Source organism: Pseudorasbora parva, chromosome 18 (genome assembly GCF_024679245.1).
Source record: "Pseudorasbora parva isolate DD20220531a chromosome 18, ASM2467924v1, whole genome shotgun sequence".
Lineage (NCBI taxonomy): Eukaryota > Metazoa > Chordata > Actinopteri > Cypriniformes > Gobionidae > Pseudorasbora > Pseudorasbora parva.
This window is the reverse complement of record NC_090189.1, coordinates 40,317,721-40,337,250: the sequence shown is the minus strand read 5'-3', so window position 1 is coordinate 40,337,250 and position 19,530 is coordinate 40,317,721. Positions and strand designations below refer to the sequence as shown.

The 19,530-nt window shown below is 38.8% G+C and overlaps 3 protein-coding genes across 4 annotated transcripts in view; 2 read left to right on the top strand and 1 right to left on the bottom strand.

Moving 5' to 3' along the window:
• The window catches only part of shroom1 (shroom family member 1), a 55,282-nt gene extending 49,943 nt beyond the window's left edge, over positions 1 to 5,339 (top strand). For both annotated transcript variants that reach the window (XM_067423400.1, XM_067423401.1), the window contains 3 exons: positions 442 to 532; positions 1,628 to 1,900; positions 3,909 to 5,339. In XM_067423400.1, the coding sequence (XP_067279501.1) occupies positions 442 to 532; positions 1,628 to 1,900; positions 3,909 to 4,163 (619 nt within the window). In that variant the 3' untranslated portion in view covers positions 4,164 to 5,339. The remainder of the gene's footprint in view (positions 1 to 441; positions 533 to 1,627; positions 1,901 to 3,908) is intronic.
• A 6,736-nt stretch (positions 5,340 to 12,075) lies between these two features.
• Positions 12,076 to 14,230, bottom strand: LOC137046408 (ankyrin repeat domain-containing protein SOWAHA-like). Its single transcript, XM_067423609.1, has 2 exons — positions 14,214 to 14,230; positions 12,076 to 13,940 (listed from the first exon to the last, which is right to left on the bottom strand). The coding sequence occupies exon 2, from the start codon at positions 13,881 to 13,883 to the stop codon at positions 12,603 to 12,605; it is 1,281 nt and encodes a 426-aa protein (XP_067279710.1). The 5' UTR covers positions 13,884 to 13,940; positions 14,214 to 14,230; the 3' UTR covers positions 12,076 to 12,602.
• A 255-nt stretch (positions 14,231 to 14,485) lies between these two features.
• Positions 14,486 to 19,530, top strand: part of septin8a (septin 8a) — a 37,162-nt gene continuing 32,117 nt past the window's right edge. The window contains exon 1 of the mRNA XM_067424513.1: positions 14,486 to 14,642. Within this exon, the coding sequence (XP_067280614.1) occupies positions 14,613 to 14,642 (30 nt within the window). The 5' untranslated portion in view covers positions 14,486 to 14,612. The remainder of the gene's footprint in view (positions 14,643 to 19,530) is intronic.

Here is a 19,530-nt window from a genome sequence, read left to right as displayed (position 1 = left end):
CCAGTAATGAAGGAAGTGTTTATGACTGAGTCATTGAATCATTCAGTCCGCCTGTTTAGTTTAGCACACAGCATTGCTTGGGATGTTGGGCAAAACATCCCCCCAAAAAAAATTCTGCCGCAAAATTGATGTCTTGAATATTTGTTTTTGTATCTTTAGGTTTGGTGTTAAAAATGACATTAAGCGGATGTTAAGCGAACCAGGATTATGCACAATTTTCTTTTTTGGTCCTGTTCAAAAGAACTAAGAGAACTGAACTACAAGTGTGAACACAAACAAAGTCCCCCATGTGCTTCACATGAGGAATGTTATTAAAATATAAAACAAAATTTTTTTTGTTTAAATCTAAGTACTTCGTATTCCTCTTAAATCAATTTTGAAATATCAAAAAGCTTGACTTTCATTTGTATGTTCATTGAATGTTTGATTTTGTTTTTAAAGCACTGAGATGTCCGACTGTGACAAACCGCTGAACCGTCCGTCGTCTGTTCACTCAAACCAAAAAGAAGAAATGGATATCATCGACAAGAAGGTACTGGAAAGCATAATAATGCTAAATAGAGGGATGTTGATTTTTCCCCCACAGATAAACAGTCTTTTATGCTGTGCCAGATCCACGTCCAAACTTCAAACGGTCTGCTATGTTTTCAGAAACCGCAGTGGCTTCCTCTGACCTCAAATTAACTGTTCTTGCTTAGTGATTTATGTGTTACAGGCACATCAGTAAAGATATATCCATAGCATGTTATGTTACACAGTGTTGCTGACACTTTTCTAAAATTGCTTTTGTTTGAGGAATGGTTCACTTCAGACAATGCAAATTGCAAACTCAAAATCTGTGTGTTTTATAGGACTACAGGCTCTTTAAAAGTTTGATTTCAGTCAGACTAAAACAATAATGCATTCACGTAATGAGTTAACTAATGTGATTGTAGCCTGGCTTTGTCCAGCATGTAGACAAGACTACACTACAATGTTGTGCACATGCTCTGAAAAAGAGGTGATGTGTGACATTTATTTAAAGGGGACCCCCTATTTTGCCCCTTTTTACAAGATGTAAAATAAGTCTCTTATGTGCCCAGAGTGTGTTTGTGAAGTTTTAGCTCAAAATACCCAACAGATCATTTTTATAGCATGTTAAAATTGTCTCTTTTTGAGGGTGAGAAAAAATGCAACGTTTTGTGTGTGTGCCTTTAAATGCAAATGAGCTGCTGCGCCCCGCCCCTTTCTAGAAGAGGGAGGAGCTTCAAGAGCTCATGCTAGCAGCTCCGATTACCTCACGCAGACACACACTGAAATTGTTCAGCCTTTTATGTTCAAACTAGAGTCGGACAATGATGGAGAGACTCAAGAAGAAGCGACAACATGTAGAATGAGACAGGATGTTTCTGAATGGATAGTTGATGAGTTAACGATCTCTTTTAAGTTATTGATTAGCTATTCTGTCATGATAATCTATAAACCGCTGGTGTGGGAACGGTTGCACAATACATGTCTTACATAAAGTTTCTTTAATTATATCACCATTATATTTTTTTACACTTTTAAAAACCTTATTCGTCATTGACCCATTTACTGTTATTGTGTTATACAGATAAACATATCTTGTTCCTCTTCTTCCATGTAGAGACGGCTGATAACACATATAGAGGAGAGCTTGAAGCGTTTGGAGGAGGTCCGCTCCTCCGTCCAGATGGATGCGGAGGCGAATGGGCTGCGGGGCGGCGCTGTGGAGGCCCTGGTCCGAGAGAGCTGTGTGTCGGCCGAGCTGGAGCGATACACTCAGTTTATTGGAGATCTGGAGCGTGTGGTCAGTCTGTTGCTCTGCTTATCCGCCCGTCTGGCCCGTGTGCAGAACGCCCTTAGCACCGTGGACGACAGCATGGACGCGGAGGAGAAAGTGAGTTTATCAAAGCGGTACTCCACCGCTTTTTCATATTAAAGCGTTAGTTCACCCCAAAATTAAATGTCATTAACTCCTCTCCCTAATGTCGCTCCACACCCGTAAGACCTCCGTTCATCTTCACACACAGTTTAAGATATTTTATATTTAGTCTGAGAGCGTATGCAAGTGTATGCACACTATACTGTCCATGTCCAGAAAGGGAATAAAAACATTATCAAAGTAGTCCATATGAGACATCAGTGGGTTAATTAGAGTCTCTTGAAGCATCCAAAATACATTTGGGTCCAAAAATAACAAAAACTACGACTTTATTCAGCTTTGTCTTCTCTTTTGGGTTTGTGTTCAAACCTCAAATAAAGATTTGCGGGACGTGGGCGGAGCTTAAGTGACGTGATGACTAACAAACAGCTAGTAAATTACTTTCCACCTGTCAATCAAAGTGGCCACGCCCTTAATTATGCAGAACTTTAAGGCTTTATGTAACGTAAACTAGTAATGGCCGATATAAACGATATGCGATATAAACGATTCAAAATTGGCCTACGATAGAGATTTAAATTATATTGCACTATTGTAAACATAGCTAAAAAACGAAACGGAGGAGCTCTGAAAAAGACCGGTGCAACATCCATTTTGCGTCCGACACGTAGATGAGCTGGATATATTGCAATATAGATTTTAGGCCTATTATGCCCATCCCTAATGTAAACAAATGAGTTCTCCCCCTCACAAAAAAAAATTCACCCCCCTCACAGTTACTCTAATAATGAGTATAAAAGTGAAGCATTACTTTGATGTGTAGCCCGTCCCTCGTTTGTTTCATGGACTGAGGAGTGAAAGAACGGTGCTGCTACTTCCTACGATTTTTGCCTAGAGGACGGGACGAAAGTTATCTTCAGAAATATCCTGTGACTGAGCTGAGCTGTGATGTAGGGCTGTGCGATACTGAAGAAAAATGTGATATGCAATATCTTGTTAAATAATGCGATATTCCATTTGTGATGCAATACTGCAATTAGTTTGTAAAATCTATTTAAATTATATAAACAAAATAAATTAAACTAAACCATTTGTATGTCACATTCTTTCTGGGAAAAGAAAGCATCGCTACAACTGAAAGTGAGCAGCAGTGTCATTTACGTTTCGGTGTGTGTCTATGTCAGACAGCGCAAGTTAGGGCTGTGTGATATTGAAAAAAAAAGCAATATACAATACCTTGTTAAATAATGCGATATTCGATATTGCAATTAGTGTGTAAAATATATTTAAAAACTGAAAATGACAATTTGTTTCACATTCTTTCTGGGAAAAGAAAGCATCGCTACAACTTCTGAAAGTGACCAGCAGTGTTTTAGCAAACATTTATTTAAAAAAAAATGAGTGTGTGTATTTGTTAGTTTGAGTGTGTAAAAAGACATGAAACAGAACTGAAGGGCTCACACACTTTCAGAGAGGCAGCTTGTGCGCATGTTTCGGTGTGTGTGTGTCAGACAGCGCGAGACTGCAAGGAGTTGTTTTTCGCAAGTTATTACGTAAAATAACTATTTTTAACGTCAAGCAAGTCCCATAGGTAACAGTGGTCGTGTGCCCTGTCCATTCTCTGCTATATGCCGACCTAAAACATACACTTTTCACAATGTTGAAGTAGCCTATTAAAATCATTCAGATATTGCGTGATGTTGCGATATGCATATCGAGATATGTACATTTGCAATATTTCGATAACTTCAATATATTGTGCAGCCCTACTACAAGTTATTGTTTTTCGCAAATTATTGCGTTTAATAACTCTTTTTAACATCAAGCATGCCCAGTCTATTCTCTGCTGTATGCGTTGACCTAACACGGACACTTTTCACAATGTTGAAGTAGCCTATTAAAATCGATCAGATATTGCATGCCGTTGCGATATGCATATTGCGATATTTTGATAATTTTGATATACTTCATAGCCCTACTGTGATGCATTCATAAAATAATTCTGACTCTCCTCAATCCACAGCAATCGCTGGACAATCGCTACAGCCTCCTGTGCAAACAGTGGGAGGACGCCAAAGACTTAAAGGACAACCTGGACCGCCGGGAGCGCCTGGTCTCCGCCTTCCTGTCCAAACACCTGACGGACACACAGCTGCAGGAGTACCGGCGCTTCATCCAGACCAAGGCCTCCGTACTCATCCGCCAGAAGGACCTGGATGAGAAGCAGCGTTTAGGAGAGGAACAGCTCGAGGCCGTACTCGGCACTATACCTCCATGAGACAAACTCCGTACTCGTGCCTTTCCGGCTTTGCTTTACTCAGACCCTCACATTTGGAGACACTATGGGTGCTTCTCAATATCTCTCCTCGTTTCCTCGCTCCTCCATCCTCCATCCTATGACAGCCTACGTCAGCCATCTTGTAGGACGTCTCAATTCTCTAATTCAATCAATCAATCAATCAATTTTATTTATACAGCGCTTTTAAAATGATGATTGTTTCAAAGCAGCTTCAGTGTTAAACGGGACAATATTGCAACAAAATTAGATTTGGCTGTACAGTCGTTCTGGAGAAAACAGTGATGTTATCAGCTTATTTTAATTGCACCGCAAGGAGGCGAGAATGGAGGAGTGAGGATACACTCGTCTATCCTTTGTGGAAGCATTTTATCGACTAAACGTCATGCACGCATTAATTCTCCTCCCCCTTCGAATCATGCCACAGTTTATTCATTATTATTATTATGTTTACATGTACAAGACACAAATGTATGTCAAATAACAAAACCTGACAGTTGCAGAATTATATCAAAGCACAAGAAAATAATACAAATAAAAAGCAGTTAATAACTGGGAATAATTTGTTGTTAATAATAACTGATAATATTAAATAAAATATGGACAAATGTGGTATTTTGTGGAGGTTAAAGCTTACAATATAAATAAAGTTCTCTCTAATGTTCAAGAATCCCGACTAAATCCAGCGGTGTGCAGTCATCAATAACTGACGACGCTTTGAAGTGACGTTAAAGGGAGCGAGGATATATCATTTCCCTTGATTCAGTTCCTCCGTCCTCGAAACGTTTTTTTCTCGCTTCAGAAAAGGAAAGGAAGCTAGGAAAGGAATCGAGGATGCGCAAATAAGAGTTGAGAAGCACCCTATATGAGCACTCCAGCTCCTCTGCAAATCGTATACAGTCGACTTTCGAAAGCTTTATTTAAGAGCACAGGAATGGTTTATCAGAAATGACAGATCGCTCTAAAATGATGACCAAAAAAAGGAAGAAAGAAGCACTTTGGAAAATAAACTCCACGTATTGTGTATTCGTAATTGATTTCAGGGCTTCATTATTGCGTTGATGCTGTAACATAATGGACCTTTTCATTCATTCCTGTTCGTCCTGTAATTTCATTGGCACTATCATGTTGAATGTGTGTAAAACTTGAGAACTTTAAGATGCGTTTGACGTTGTATTATTTAACCTCCCCCTTTACACTGCGCCACAGTTCAGTGAGATGTGTAGTTCATGTGTAGTGAGAGCACGACTCAGCAGCAAAGCAAACATCAAGTTACACACATCTACATTTATGCATTTATCCAAAGCGACTTGCATCGCATTGATCCCATGATCTTGGTTTTCTGCTGTTTGAGGAATGACTGAGTTACTGACACATTGAGAACACTTCCAATCAGATGAAGCAATTGGCCAGGAGAGGTAATGTGTTAGTGATTTTACCAGCTGTAAAACCATGGTAAAATCACTGACACGGAGAAGCTTATTGCTTTTATAAACCAGCAATATTCATTTATTATTATTAATAATAATAATTGGAACTAGATTTGCATTTCCTGATGGAAATAACATGCTTACAAAGCAGTAAAAACAATAGTGCTAAAGTTTTAGGTGCAATTACATATTACATTTAAAAAAATAAAACGGGAATCACAAATTCGTCATGTAAATAGTCTTAAGATGTATTTTTAAAACTTTACAAAAGGTGGAAATGATCTACAGAACAAAGTTTGAATATCATTCGCACATTAAATGGATTGATATGAACAGTTTCCTGATGTATTAATAAACATTCACTGTTAAAAGAGTGTTTCTTTAAAATGGTATCTGGTCTTTTGATAACTGTCTCAAAATGTTAACAAAAAAATCCTTGAGGGAACATTCAATAGTAACTTTCCCGTAATGTTTGCATAACGACGAAAACGTTTTTATACGTTTAAGGTGCTGTATGTAAAAAAGAAGAAAAATTTAATAATCGACTACAGCATAAAAATTCCATAATATGTAAGCAGATATTTAGGAAAAATTATAAGTTCTCACAATCTTGAAATGTGTTCCGTGTTGGTATGTCTATTTTGTTCTGAGACTCCGCCCACTGCCAATTTACCCAATAGCATTTCAACACCGGGGTTGCCAGTTGGCGGGAAACACTGCAGCCATGGAAGCCAGCGAGCGAACTGGGTCAGAGATTGCAGATTCTTCCTGACCTATAAATCCTAATTCAACTAAAAAGCTTTATGACCAGAGGGATATTTAAACTTACAATCGAATGGTGTCGGATTGACGTCACTTTGTAAGCCAACCGGCTGTTAGCATCGCACTGGTTCCCTCGAGAAAACCCCAAAATATTTTCCCATAGGCTTTTGGATTATTGGGGGGGGGGGAAAACAAGCTGTGAGTTCAACAAAAGTTTGTGATTCTTAAACGTTTTGTCCATCCAGATGATTATCACAGATGAACACAAACTTTATTAATTCTGAAGCGTAAATGCAGCCACCAGAACTAAAAAGCCAAAGGTTAAGCTTAAATGAACTACACCATGGTCCAAAACTAAGCTTCCTACAACTCTTTCAGTTTTTATCTCAAAACATTTTCCCATGATGTTTGAGTTGGACTAGTTAATAAGAGCACAATAAGGTTAAGCGACTGAGCTTACCTGTTCTGCGTGATTCGTTTAATCTCCTCGACAGTCCCATTTAGCCACTTGTTAGCAACTGCCTTTTTCAAGACGCATAACAGCTTTTTAAAAAAAATCACGAGTGGGGTGATACTGGTGTATTTTATGTTGTGGAATAAAATGTGAAAGTTTCTTGTGTACATCACAGACCTTATTCCAGCCGTTTAACCAAATCCCCATTCAAAAAATCCATTGACTTCAGCCAGGAAGAGGGAACTAAAGTGCTAAAAAGCTAACTCGCTTAAAGCGTTTTGGCCTACAATGTTCGGTTGGCCATCCTCAAGCTGCGCGAACGCCGAGTCTGAGGAGAAAAGCGCGGGAAAATCAACTCCAATATTTTGAATTTTAGCCGCTAGCTGTCAATACTACATACTGTATGTGAATATTAGCAACAATAACTGTCAACAATAACAACAATTCTTACTAATCTGTGGATCATGATTCAGATCAGCTGCTTTTAGATGTTGCAAAAAAAAAAAAAAAAACTGATCAGTGTATTTATTTCGTCTTCTTCGACTGTTTAAAGACATACCTGTGGGAACATTCATTCTGTCCATTATAGTGCTTGCTATTGACGCGTTCACATTGTGTGTGTGTGTGTGTGTGTGTGTGTGTGTGTGTGTGTGTGTGTGTGTGTGTGTGTGTGTGTGTGTTGTGCACTACAGTCATTCCATGCTTTAAACTGCAAGTTGTCAAGGAAGTTAGACTCTCAGAAAGGCTTTCTCGGCTCTCGCTCCACAGCTTCATGATCTCTTTTTGAGGAATACATGAGCATTTGGCGTTTGTTTGGGCCGAGAGCGATCCTTCTGTTAAGAGTTCGTGTTTATATGGTCACGTTACAGCCCTAGATTTCCATTGACACAACATGGACGTATTCTTGATCATCAGAATTCAGAAACTATTATCCAATCCATGTCATCTGGACTCATAATGGTGCTTTGCTGGATGTGGGTTGGTAGACTGTAAATGAGCGTTTGTCTGCTATCAGTGTGCTGTGAATGTTGCTTCAACAGTTTTGCTGCCATCTTGTGGTTTTTGATATGTAGGACGCAGGAATTACCTTTGGTTTAATGTGAATAAAGTGTATAAATGGCACCTTGTGCATCTTAAGTGTTTGCTTCATTACAACTAATCCGATTTGGTCAGGTATTAAAGCACAACTCGCTGTAAAAATGCTTTGAAATAACATTACTCCATTGTGAATAAAAATATTCATGATGGATTATATTTTTATTTTTATGTTTAGCCTAATGGGTGAATCTCTGTGCCATGTTTTCATGTAACGTGATGTAAATAATGTAAAACGTTTACTTATATTACAATGAAATCCTGATCTAATCATGACAAACTATATATCGCTGGAAAAATCATATAGGAACAGTAATAGGTTTATTTATGGCAAGAGTGCACCTCAAAAAATCTACATCATAACAGGAGTTCTGACCGGTGCACACTTTTACACTTTTAATCACTGAAATGTTGGTTTTCATGCTAAAGGTTCATAATAAAACATATTCTTGTATTTGGCCATGAAAGAAAATATAAAATAATATCCTCTAAAAAAAAGTATATAAGGAATAATTGACGACGCACCTTTTTCATATACCATATGTTAGTAATTATGATAAATTAGGTATCATTAGAAAGCTTAACTCAAAATTTGTCCTGTAAAAAACGTTGGACCACTGGGCGTCGTCATGTTTCATAATTTATATTATTATATTATATTAACACATTTTGTCGGAAAGGTCTGAGTCTCATACTTCCATATTTTGGGATAAAAGTTGTATTTGGACAGAAATGTATTAAGTTGTTACAGCAAAAATTCGATGAAATATGCATCAGCCGGTGGGTATTTTTGGTATTGCTTATAAAACAATATCTCATGGGAACTTCAATTTTTTGTGATATCAACTTTAAATTTGGAACACAACTTGGTTAGACATATGGCTTTAGTTTTATAGTGATTGTAGAGTAATAATATTTTGTAAACTATTTATTTGATATAAAATAGAAATATTTAGGACAGTACATTTGATTTGCAGTAAATTTAAACTTCCATAACTTTTCTGTGCTTTAATTTTTTGAAGCTCTTTCACTTCTGCAATAATCTGGATCCAAACCATTCTTGAATTATAACCATTTAGGTTTGGATTGTGCATTTTCATGTCCATTCTCAAAAAAGCAGGGTGACAGTTAAGAGGTTAAAAATATCTGGGTTAAATATGATGCTTAAAGAGTCATAACACACACAGTTTCTGCCAGTGTCATGTTAATCTTAGTCGTGTTGATCCTTCATATCTCACAAGAGTCATTAGTTTATCATATTTATAAAAGACAGATACACTGAACCGATTCTTTCTGAAAACAGCCGAGATTGTGGAGGCGTGCAGTGGGCGGAGCTAAAGAGACACACACACACACACACACACACACACACACACACACACATCCTGTCATTATCCCTTGTTGACTCTCGATTCTCTATACGTTGGTGCTATACATATTATATGCTCTTACCAGGGGCGTGGGACTGGGGGGATAAAGGGTACTGAGTAACCAGGGCCCGAGGCAGGGAAGTCCGTTTTCTATACATACACATACATGGTACGGGGGCCCAGCAAGATGGTTTGTACCCAGGGCCCAAAATTTGGTGCTACGCCCCTGGCTCTTACACACCGATTGCTAACAAAACACACACATCTGATGCAGTTTCACTCACCGCCTTAGGTTTCCACTCATGACCGGGAACAAACACATGCACACACACACACACACCTGCAGAAGTCCGGAAACACAAACTGCATCCTCTGTTCCCTTAACACTGGGTTATTTAGGAAGCTAAAAGAGGTGATCTTTCCCTGTGCGAGAGTGTGTGTGTGTGTAAGTGTTGTTTGAGAGTGTGTGAATGTTGTATGTGAAAGCGTGTGTGTGTTGTGTGTGAGTGAGTGTGTGAAAGTGTGTGTGTGTGTGCGCATGTTTGCCTTTGCTCTTCTGCCCTTTATGACGTCATACAGGGCCATACTCAAAAAAAAAAAAAAACTTTCCTAAACTTGTTTCAATCCTGAAGGAGTGTATTTGGCACAGAAATGCTCTGTCAAACGTCCAACTTGTTTTTTCAAACACTTTTCCATGTTTATCATGAGAATCAACTCAGTGCATATAAGGCTGAACAGTGTAAATAAGGCAGAATGCATGAAATAGCATTTCAAAACAAAAAACATGTAATTCTCCATGGAAGGTCAAACACGTCACTCTTGTATTTTCCAGTGAACAGCGAGTACTATTAAAGCCATCAGAGTGAAGGCCTGTCACGCATGTCGACTCATGCACGCGCGTGTCTTCCGGCATCGCTGATGAGCACGTGCTCCGTCTCAAGGGCAGAGGCTCGAGTTAAACATCATTATGGGAACATCAGCTGCAAGCAGAACCCTTCAGCTCTCATCTCATCAGTGTCTGTCGGCTGAAACTCACCACTGATCTGAGGTCAGCAGGAAAGAGCGACCTGAGCCCATTACACACACACACACACACACACACACACACACACACACACACACACACACACACAGTGATGTAATCTAAACATCACACAGCAAAACTGATTGAAAGTTCACGTGCAAGATTACGTTTATAGTCATCTTTGAATAAGAAATTGTATGATAAAGGTCCCAAAAGTGACAGGATGACTACAGCTGAGCATGTTGATCAGCATTAAACATGACTTGAATGTTGAACATTGAACATGACTTTTTACTTTCATTTCAGATACTCATATCCTTCAAACAAGGCATAGAGAAATAAATCTTGTTTTACTGTTCTCTAGAACTTCAGGTCATAAAACTGACCTCAGTTTTAGGGGTCCTCAATTATGGAGTAAATTAAGTTTGTCCCTAAGATCTATGTCATCTTTATTCGTCTTTAAAAAACAGTTGAAAGATCTTACTACTATATCTTACTATCTTACTCTTACTATGACAGTCTTTTGTCTTAGTTTCCTGCAGTATATTTCATATGCTGCTCTTCTCCTTTGATCCTCCTTTACCATTACCCTTCAACATCTGTAACCTTAAGTTAAAAGGATAATCAGGCTTCTGAAAATGTGTTTTTCACCCTTTTTTATTTTTTATTCAACTTATTTGTCTGCGTGTCTTTTCTGTCTTTTTTGTTTTTTCATGTAAGTGGAGTGGAACTCTGTATAAACCCAATTGGGCTTCGTTCCACCCCTTGTACTGTATCCATGTGATATCCGTGCAGAAATAAATAAATAAAATAAATAAAAATGTGTTCAGATATTCGTGTTTAACATCCAAAATATTCTCATAAATGTTTCACAACGCCTCGAACATCGTCAGAAAAGAACAATTAGAGCGATGTAGTTTTCCACTCCCAGTGAGTCACGCGTCCTCACCCTGAGACTCATGTGTAGCCAACACTTTATTCACTGCAGTTTCCATATAATATAACTATAAATTATGCATAATACATGCGAATAACCCTAAACTAAACCCATGCAGGTACTTAATGTTGCTCAGTACTTAAATACATAATTACAGTGTAACCTTAAATATAGGAATACACTTTATTTTAAAGTGTCTGTGTTCCTGTGTAACCTTATAAGCACTGATTAATAATAATTAACATGTACTAACTATATGATAAGGGGTTGGGTTAGTTGCATGTAATTATGCATAGTTTCTGTTATTATTATGTACTGTAAAAAAATACTGTTAGTTTAACTTAAAAAAGTACCTGGTTGCCTTAAAATGTTGAGTTTATTGAAATAAAAAATGTAAGTTGGTACAATGAAGGAAATTGGTTTAATAAATATAAACTTATTGTATCTGAACCACATAAAAACTTGATAAATCATGAAAATGGCACAATTTGGAACAACTGCCTAATCACAAATAAACACATACAATTACCCAATATGCTTACAAAATCTTTTAATATTTGAATAAATAAAGGCTGTCAATTGTCAAAAATGTTCATTGTATTAACTAAAATTTTTAATTTCAATGAACTCAAAATTAAGGCAACCAGATAACTTATTTTTTTAAATATATTTTTACAGTGAGGTAAGTACATGTAACATATGTAACAAGGACACTGTATAATAAAGTGTAACTCATATCATACATAAGCACAATTGAAATCTATTATATTAGACTATACTAGAAATATTAGATTAGATATTCAAAAGAAGTGTCTTCTGCTCGCCATTTATTTGATCACAAATACAGTGAAAACAGTGATATCGTGAAATATTACCATTCAAATTTGAACATAATTTAAAATATAATTTTCAGCGTCACATGATCCGTCAGAAATCACTCATATGAGGATCATTATCAATGTTGAAAACAGTCGTGATCAATTCAGTTTTTCTGGATTTTCTGATGAATAGGAGTTCAAAACAACAAGACTCTTTTGTAACATAAACATCACTTTTGATCCATTTAATATGTTCTTGCTGAATAAAAGTACACATTTATTATTCATATTCATATTCAAACAAATTTAATGAAAATAATTATTTGGAATCTCAGATAAAAGCTGATTGGCACAAATATTATCATCAATGTTAAAACAGTTAATTTTTTTTTTTAGAAAAACGTGATATGTTTCATTTTTCAGGATTCTTTAAATGAATAGAAGGAACACATTTGATCACTTCAATGTGTATTCATCATTTCATTTCTTCAAATGGTAGTGTATGCCATCCATCATTCATGGTCTGCTCGATTATGGAAAGATGTTTGATACGAGTCTCTGTTTATGGGACACTGTCTCGTCCCTCTCAGCCCTGTCGTTTTCAGCCACGGACATGAACTGGATCCTCGGCTTCTGCTTCTTCTTCATCCCCACCGTTTGAGGAGGAAAGAGACGGTTTTTCATGTGTTTATGGGGGTCTAACTCCTCCCTGACCTGATGGGTCTCCAGCTGGACGGCTTTCGGCTCTCCGAGGAGCTCCCTCAGCTCTGCTGAAACATCTTTGCGCAGATAGTGGTAGGGTTTCTTACCGCAGTTGTCTCTTATATTCCCATTGGCGCCATATTTGCGCACTAGGAGGTCAATCACAGAGGTGTGGTTGTGGATGGAGGCGATGTGTAAGGGTGTGTAGCCTCCGTTGGACTTGGCGTCGATGTCCACCCCATGCCCACCTTTCCTAGACACCTCAATAATCATTCGGACCATGTCAGTGTTCCCACATTTGGCGGCCCAGTGGAGGGCAGTGAATCCAGACGTTAGGTCTTTCTTTTCTGCAAGCTGAGCATCCTTCAAAAGAAGGCCGTAGGCTTGAGTCCATTGTCCGGCTGCCGACTTCACCAGCCATTCGTGCTCTAATTGGTCAAGAAGGATGTATTTCGATTCATCCGGCTGTTTTGGGGTCTTAAAGTGTCTCCGAACCTGCGGGGAAACGCTCTCGCCATCTGTGGACGCTCTCCTACATTGACCCTTGCTGTCAGAGTCAGCCGTCTTTAATGGCTTCTTGTGATACTGACTGACATCTTGGGGCATTCGTAGAGGAAGAGCGTATGGTTTGTTTGTCCTGGACGCTCCATGTTTGTCATCAGACTTTAATGGTAACGTGAAATGCAAAGCCTTTATAGGTTTAAAGTCAACGTTCTTACATCTTCCCAAAGCAAACTCAATGGGAGAAAGCTCTGAATCCTTCGACTCTGACTTCTTACCTTCTTGGTTTTGGGAATAAGTGCGCTGTTCATCTTCCTCTGGATGTGATCCACCTTCAGAATGACAATCTTCTCGCTGTGTGTTTTCATTGTTTGACGGTTCTAGTAAATGATGGTACACTTTCTTCAGGAATATGTACTTGGTGTCCTGGAAATCTTTAACGAAGGCGATGTTGTTGACACACGTCTTGAAGAGCTCTCTGTTCTTCTTCTTCTCTGCCGGATCACAGCAGTTCAGGTGATCTTTAAACTTGCTGATTAGCTCTGAGTTTTTTACCTTTCCTCTGCCTTCCAATAATGTGTTTAAAATCGCTTTTTGAGTCAGAGCCATCTTACTTCGTCCTAGATAAACAACATACTGAGAGACGGTCGCCACGCCCTTACCTGCCTTCCGGAAGAAATGAAGACACGTCATGTAAAAATAAATAAATAAATAAATCAGAGGGTGTGGGAAAAGTTTAAAACTTTTAATTAAATTATTAATTTGTCAAGAATATGGCTAGACATGTAGCGAGTTACCTTTAAATTAATAAATAGTTTAAAATAAAAACATATGTGTAATTATGAAAACATCATAAACTCTAAAAATCAACATATTTGTCCCTGTGAGTGTATTCGAGCGAACATTATGTACAGTTATGTCATCATAACAGGTAATTACTTGCACATTTCTTAATTTTTAGACGCTATATCTTGCCGTGACTTGAGAAAAGACATTCCTGAAGCAGTGGGAGTTTCCAGGAAGAAGCCATATTGAACTAAAGGAAATTACGAACCATAGTACGGCAAAGTATTGTCTCATGAATATGAATTATTCTAAATAATCATTCTGATTCGTCCAGGCACGCGGCCTAATTATTATTCAACAGCCGTTCAGCCAATCAGCGCAGAACGTTAACATTGCGTAGTTTAAATTCATAAGCAAAACCTTCACCATAGTAACGTTCGTAAATTCTCCAGCTCAACCACACAGTGTGTGTGTGTATGTGTCAGCGGACAGTGAGTGAGACGAAGGCAGGCAGCTCCCTTTCGCCTTATCCAAACACATACATTCCTCATCATGGCGGCCACGGATGTAGACATATTTTCTGTAAGTACCCTTTAAAGTCAGTTCTTACTTCCACAGAGCCATTTTGATGGACATACGCGGTTTGTCTGTATGAATTAGGACTAGCACGAGCGCTACTCTCTAGCTTAGCCCAACGGACTCTAACGTTACATTGAGCAGCAGTGCAATCTAACGCTGTTTATTTACTGTGTGTGTGTGTGTGTGTGTGTGTGTGTGTGTGTGTGTGTGTGTGTGTGTGTGTGTGTACTACAGGTCAGATCAGGTGTATAATCTTTCTTTTGTGAGCTGATTCTTGCCATATAGTCTGATAAACTGAGAAGGTTGTTGAACGTATTGAATGTCTTTTCTCAGTGTCTTGAATGTTGTTTGTTGTGAACATCTCTTTATTTACAGTACCGGTACAGTCTATTGTACAGATTTCATATATCAGTAGTCTCAGAGCTTTTGAAAGGCAACATGCTCCCTCATTTACCCCATTGACATCTTTATACCTAAACAACACTAGAGTTTGTGAAGTTTGGGGCCAAAATGAGGCCCCTCAGTGTGAGATCACAGATAAGAGTGACACAAAAGGGCGGACAAGGTGATTATCTGATCGGCCCGCAGTCAAATTTGGCAGGGAATGACTAATTTGTTGATTATGGGATCTTTGAAATAGATTGCGTGAAGGATAATAAGTTTACAATAACACAGATTTCAGTCTGTCACTTGGATGCTCTTAAGGGTTATTTTCTCTTCCTCACATTTCATTACAATCCCGTAAGACTTTTGTTCATCTTCTGAACACAATTCAAGATCTTTTGATGAAATCTGAGAGCGTTATGTCCCACTCTGACAAAAAGTTTTTAAAGATTGTAAAAATTATCCATATGAATTGAGCGGATTAGTCAATTTTCTGAAGAGACTTGATCAGTGTATGACTTTATAAGATTTAATTTAGCCTTTTCACAAATAAACATTCATCTACTCATCAGTTACGTAAACTGAAACTCAAGCATGTTCGCTTGATGTGTAAGAACCAATGAGGTTCATTCTCGTGTTACGCAGCACGTTTGAGCTTCAGCGAGAACCAATGAGGTTCATTCTCGTGTTACGCAGCACGTTTGAGCTTCAGCGAGAACCAATGAGGTTCATTGTCGTGTTACGCAGCACGTTTGAGCTTCAGCGAGAACCAATGAGGTTCATTCTCGTGTTACGCAGCACGCTTGAGCTTCAGCGAGAACCAACGAGGTTCATTCTCGTGTTTTACGCAGCACGCTTGAGCTTCAGCGAGAACCAATGAGGTTCATTCTCGTGTTACGCAGCACGTTTGAGCTTCAGCGAGAACCAATGAGGTTCATTCTCGTGTTACGCATCACGTTTGAGCTTCGGCGAGAACCAATGAGGTTCACTCTCGTGTTACGCAGCACGCTTGAGCTTCAGCGAGAACCAATGAGGTTCATTCTCGTGTTACGCAGCACGTTTGAGCTTCAGCGAGAACCAATGAGGTTCATTCTTGTGTTACGCATCACGTTTGAGCTTCAGCGAGAACCAATGAGGTTCACTCTCGTGTTACGCAGCACGTTTGAGCTTCGGCGAGAACCAATGAGGTTTATTCTCGTGTTACGCAGCACGTTTGAGCTTCAGCGAGAACCAATGAGGTTCATTCTTGTGTTACGCATCACGTTTGAGCTTCAGTGAGAACCAATGAGGTTCATTCTCGTGTTACGCAGCACGTTTGAGCTTCAGCGAGAACCAATGAGGTTCACTCTCGTGTCACGCAGCACGTTTGAGCTTCAGCGAGAGTCAATGAGGTTCATTCTCGTGTCACGCAGCACGTTTGAGCTTCAGCGAGAACCAATGAGGTTCACTCTCGTGTTACGCAGCACGTTTGAGCTTCAGCGAGAACCAATGAGGTTCACTCTCGTGTTACGCAGCACGTTTGAGCTTCAGCGAGAACCAATGAGGTTCACTCTCGTGTTACGCAGCACGTTTGAGCTTCAGCGAGAGTCAATGAGGTTCATTCTCGTGTTACGCAGCACGTTTGAGCTTCAGCGAGAACCAATGAGGTTCACTCTCGTGTTACGCAGCACGTTTGAGCTTCAGCGAGAACCAATGAGGTTCACTCTCGTGTTACGCAGCACGTTTGAGCTTCAGCGAGAACCAATGAGGTTCATTCTCGTGTTACGCAGCACGTTTGAGCTTCAGCGAGAACCAATGAGGTTCACTCTCGTGTTACGCAGCACGTTTGAGCTTCAGCGAGAACCAATGAGGTTCATTCTTGTGTTACGCATCACGTTTGAGCTTCAGTGAGAACCAATGAGGTTCATTCTCGTGTTACGCAGCGCGTTTGAGCTTCAGCAAGCTTCTTAGTTTGTTATTGTGCGACAAACATATTTAAATGAGCTTCTGTTTATGTTCGCTGATCAATGTTTATATGTAAATAAAATCCTACATTAAATCTGGTCATCATATTCAGTAACAGTGATCGAGCTATTCAGAAAATTTGGACTAAACCACTCGATTCATATGGATTTGTTTTATGATCTCGTCAAAGTGGTAGTTGTGTAGCTCAATGGAGGTTTCATCAAAAGGATTGTCATTTGTCTTCCAAAGATGAACGAAAAATCATTTTTATCAATTTTTCATTTCGATCATCGATAGGTCTCAAAAACGAGTAATCGATTAACCGTGGGCGGGGCTTGTGCGGGGGGCGGGGCGTCTCCGTCATGGAGATATGAAACTATCTTAAGACTGTTATGAAAATGTATGCGACAAAAACATGAGATTTCTATGCAAATATGAACATATGACTATAAAAAAATAACTGTTACATTATGATGCATAAATGTCTTAAAGAAAAAGAAACTAAATAGGCCTAACTGTCTCAAATAACCCAGTCAATGATATCGGGCATTGTATTTGAGCTGCAACTGTGAATACACCACCCCGCAGAGCTTTGCTAGAGAATTAATACACTCAGTCAAACGCATCCTATGAGAATAATCAGATATATGCCTATTACAATTTACATCTGCCCAAAAGGACGCAAATGCACATGTGAACTTGGCCAACAGGCTTGAAAACGAAACTCATTTTGAATGCGCTCTTCAACACTAATACACGGGCAACGAAACCACAGATTATTTATAGGGATGCACGATATTATCGGCACGACATCGGAATCGGCCGATAAACGCTTAAAATATAAAAATCGGCATCGGTCGATATGAAAACATTATGCCGATATGCCTTGCCGATATGATAACGTGTTGATATGCACCTGCAATAACTCACGTGTGCAAGGAGTGCTACAGCGATGAGACCATGTCAGCACTGCAGTTATTCTTCAAGTGAAAACAAGAAAATACATTGCATGTACAGTGATTTATATTGGCTGTTTTTAAATGCTGCCTTGATTTTCTGAATGCACGTACAGAAGGACGTGACCGTCAGCAGCAGATTTGCCACGTTTTCACAACAAAACGAGCCCAAAACGAGCCCAATCGCGTCTCCCCACTCTCTAGCGCGTGCGGCAGCCTCCACAGCAGCAGAAGCTCCTCCAGGTCCTAGTGCCCTCCAGCTAGACCGCTATATATTTATACATGTAGTGGGTGCGCTGTTGTTACACTAATACAATGAAAAGTAGAATACACAAATAAATTGAAGTTCTTCTTGTTCAGAATAAACAAATCAGTAATGATGTCATAAATCACAAGCATGACACTTGTAAATTAAATACTTTTATATGCAGTGTATTAATCTGTAATAAAATTTTATGAAATGGATGATGAAAAATAATCCAAGGAGCTCTACAATAATTGTAGAATTAAAAGACAGCATCAATGGATGTCATCCCACCCCCACTTCATGTGCACAAACGTTAAATCCAAAAATACAATATTTAGGTTACAGCTGCATCTGGGGTGAAAAATTACTGACTTTATTATTGTTATTTTCAGAGCTTTTAATATACTCTTATCATAAAAAGAACTTTATTAAAATGTATTTATCTTCAACAAGAATCCTTTTATTAAGGAGACCTCAGAAATCTGAAACCAGAATGAAAAAAAAAATGTTTTTGCTCAAAATGATGTTGTTTCCAAACAAAGGGAAAAAATAAACATATATCGGCATCGGCCAAAATGAGCTGAAAAATATCGGCATATCGGATATCGGCAAAAATCCAATATCGTGCATCCCTAATTATTTACAACACTTTAATCGTGTTCTTATTAAAATTCTATGTAGCCTATATGACAGATTGGCGCTGCACATAATTTTCATGATCAAAGTGAGAACAGCATCACATTACTGCGCGTTTTTGAATCCATGAGAAACATTAAAACAGATCGAATGTTAAAAAAATTAGTAACACTGCTGCATTATTAATATCATCAATGATTTTGAAAAAGAAACAGTCTATCTAAAAATAATATGACCGTCTCAAATAGCCCAGATTCTATAATGTCGTGCTGTTTGCATTTGGCTGAATTATCCCTTTTAATGTCCTTAAGACTTCATTGGTCAATAATCTTGACCAGAAAGCCCATTCAGGTCAAGCCGGCCTTTGAATGAGCAGCAGCCTCTGGGTGAGTTCAAGTAGATCAGATATATAAGCTTTGTGTTTATGAGTGACAGTTCAAGGAAACCTGCTGTCTCTGACGTAAATGTGCTGTGAGAACTGATCCATCACCGATTTGCTCAAGGGAATGACTTTTCTGCTTTTAAGGAAGCCCTCTGGTTTTTAGTGAAACTAGTTTGGGTTAGAGAAGAGTAACTGTATTGAGCTGTTTATAGTCAGTTGAGCAGGCTAGATAATAGTTTATGTGTGTGTTCAGTGGAAGTGAAATCAGTGGCCAGTTTCATAAACTTAGCCTCTATCTAAGGCCAAAGTGTTTTTATCCAGCTGAAACGCCTCGCTGTGGGC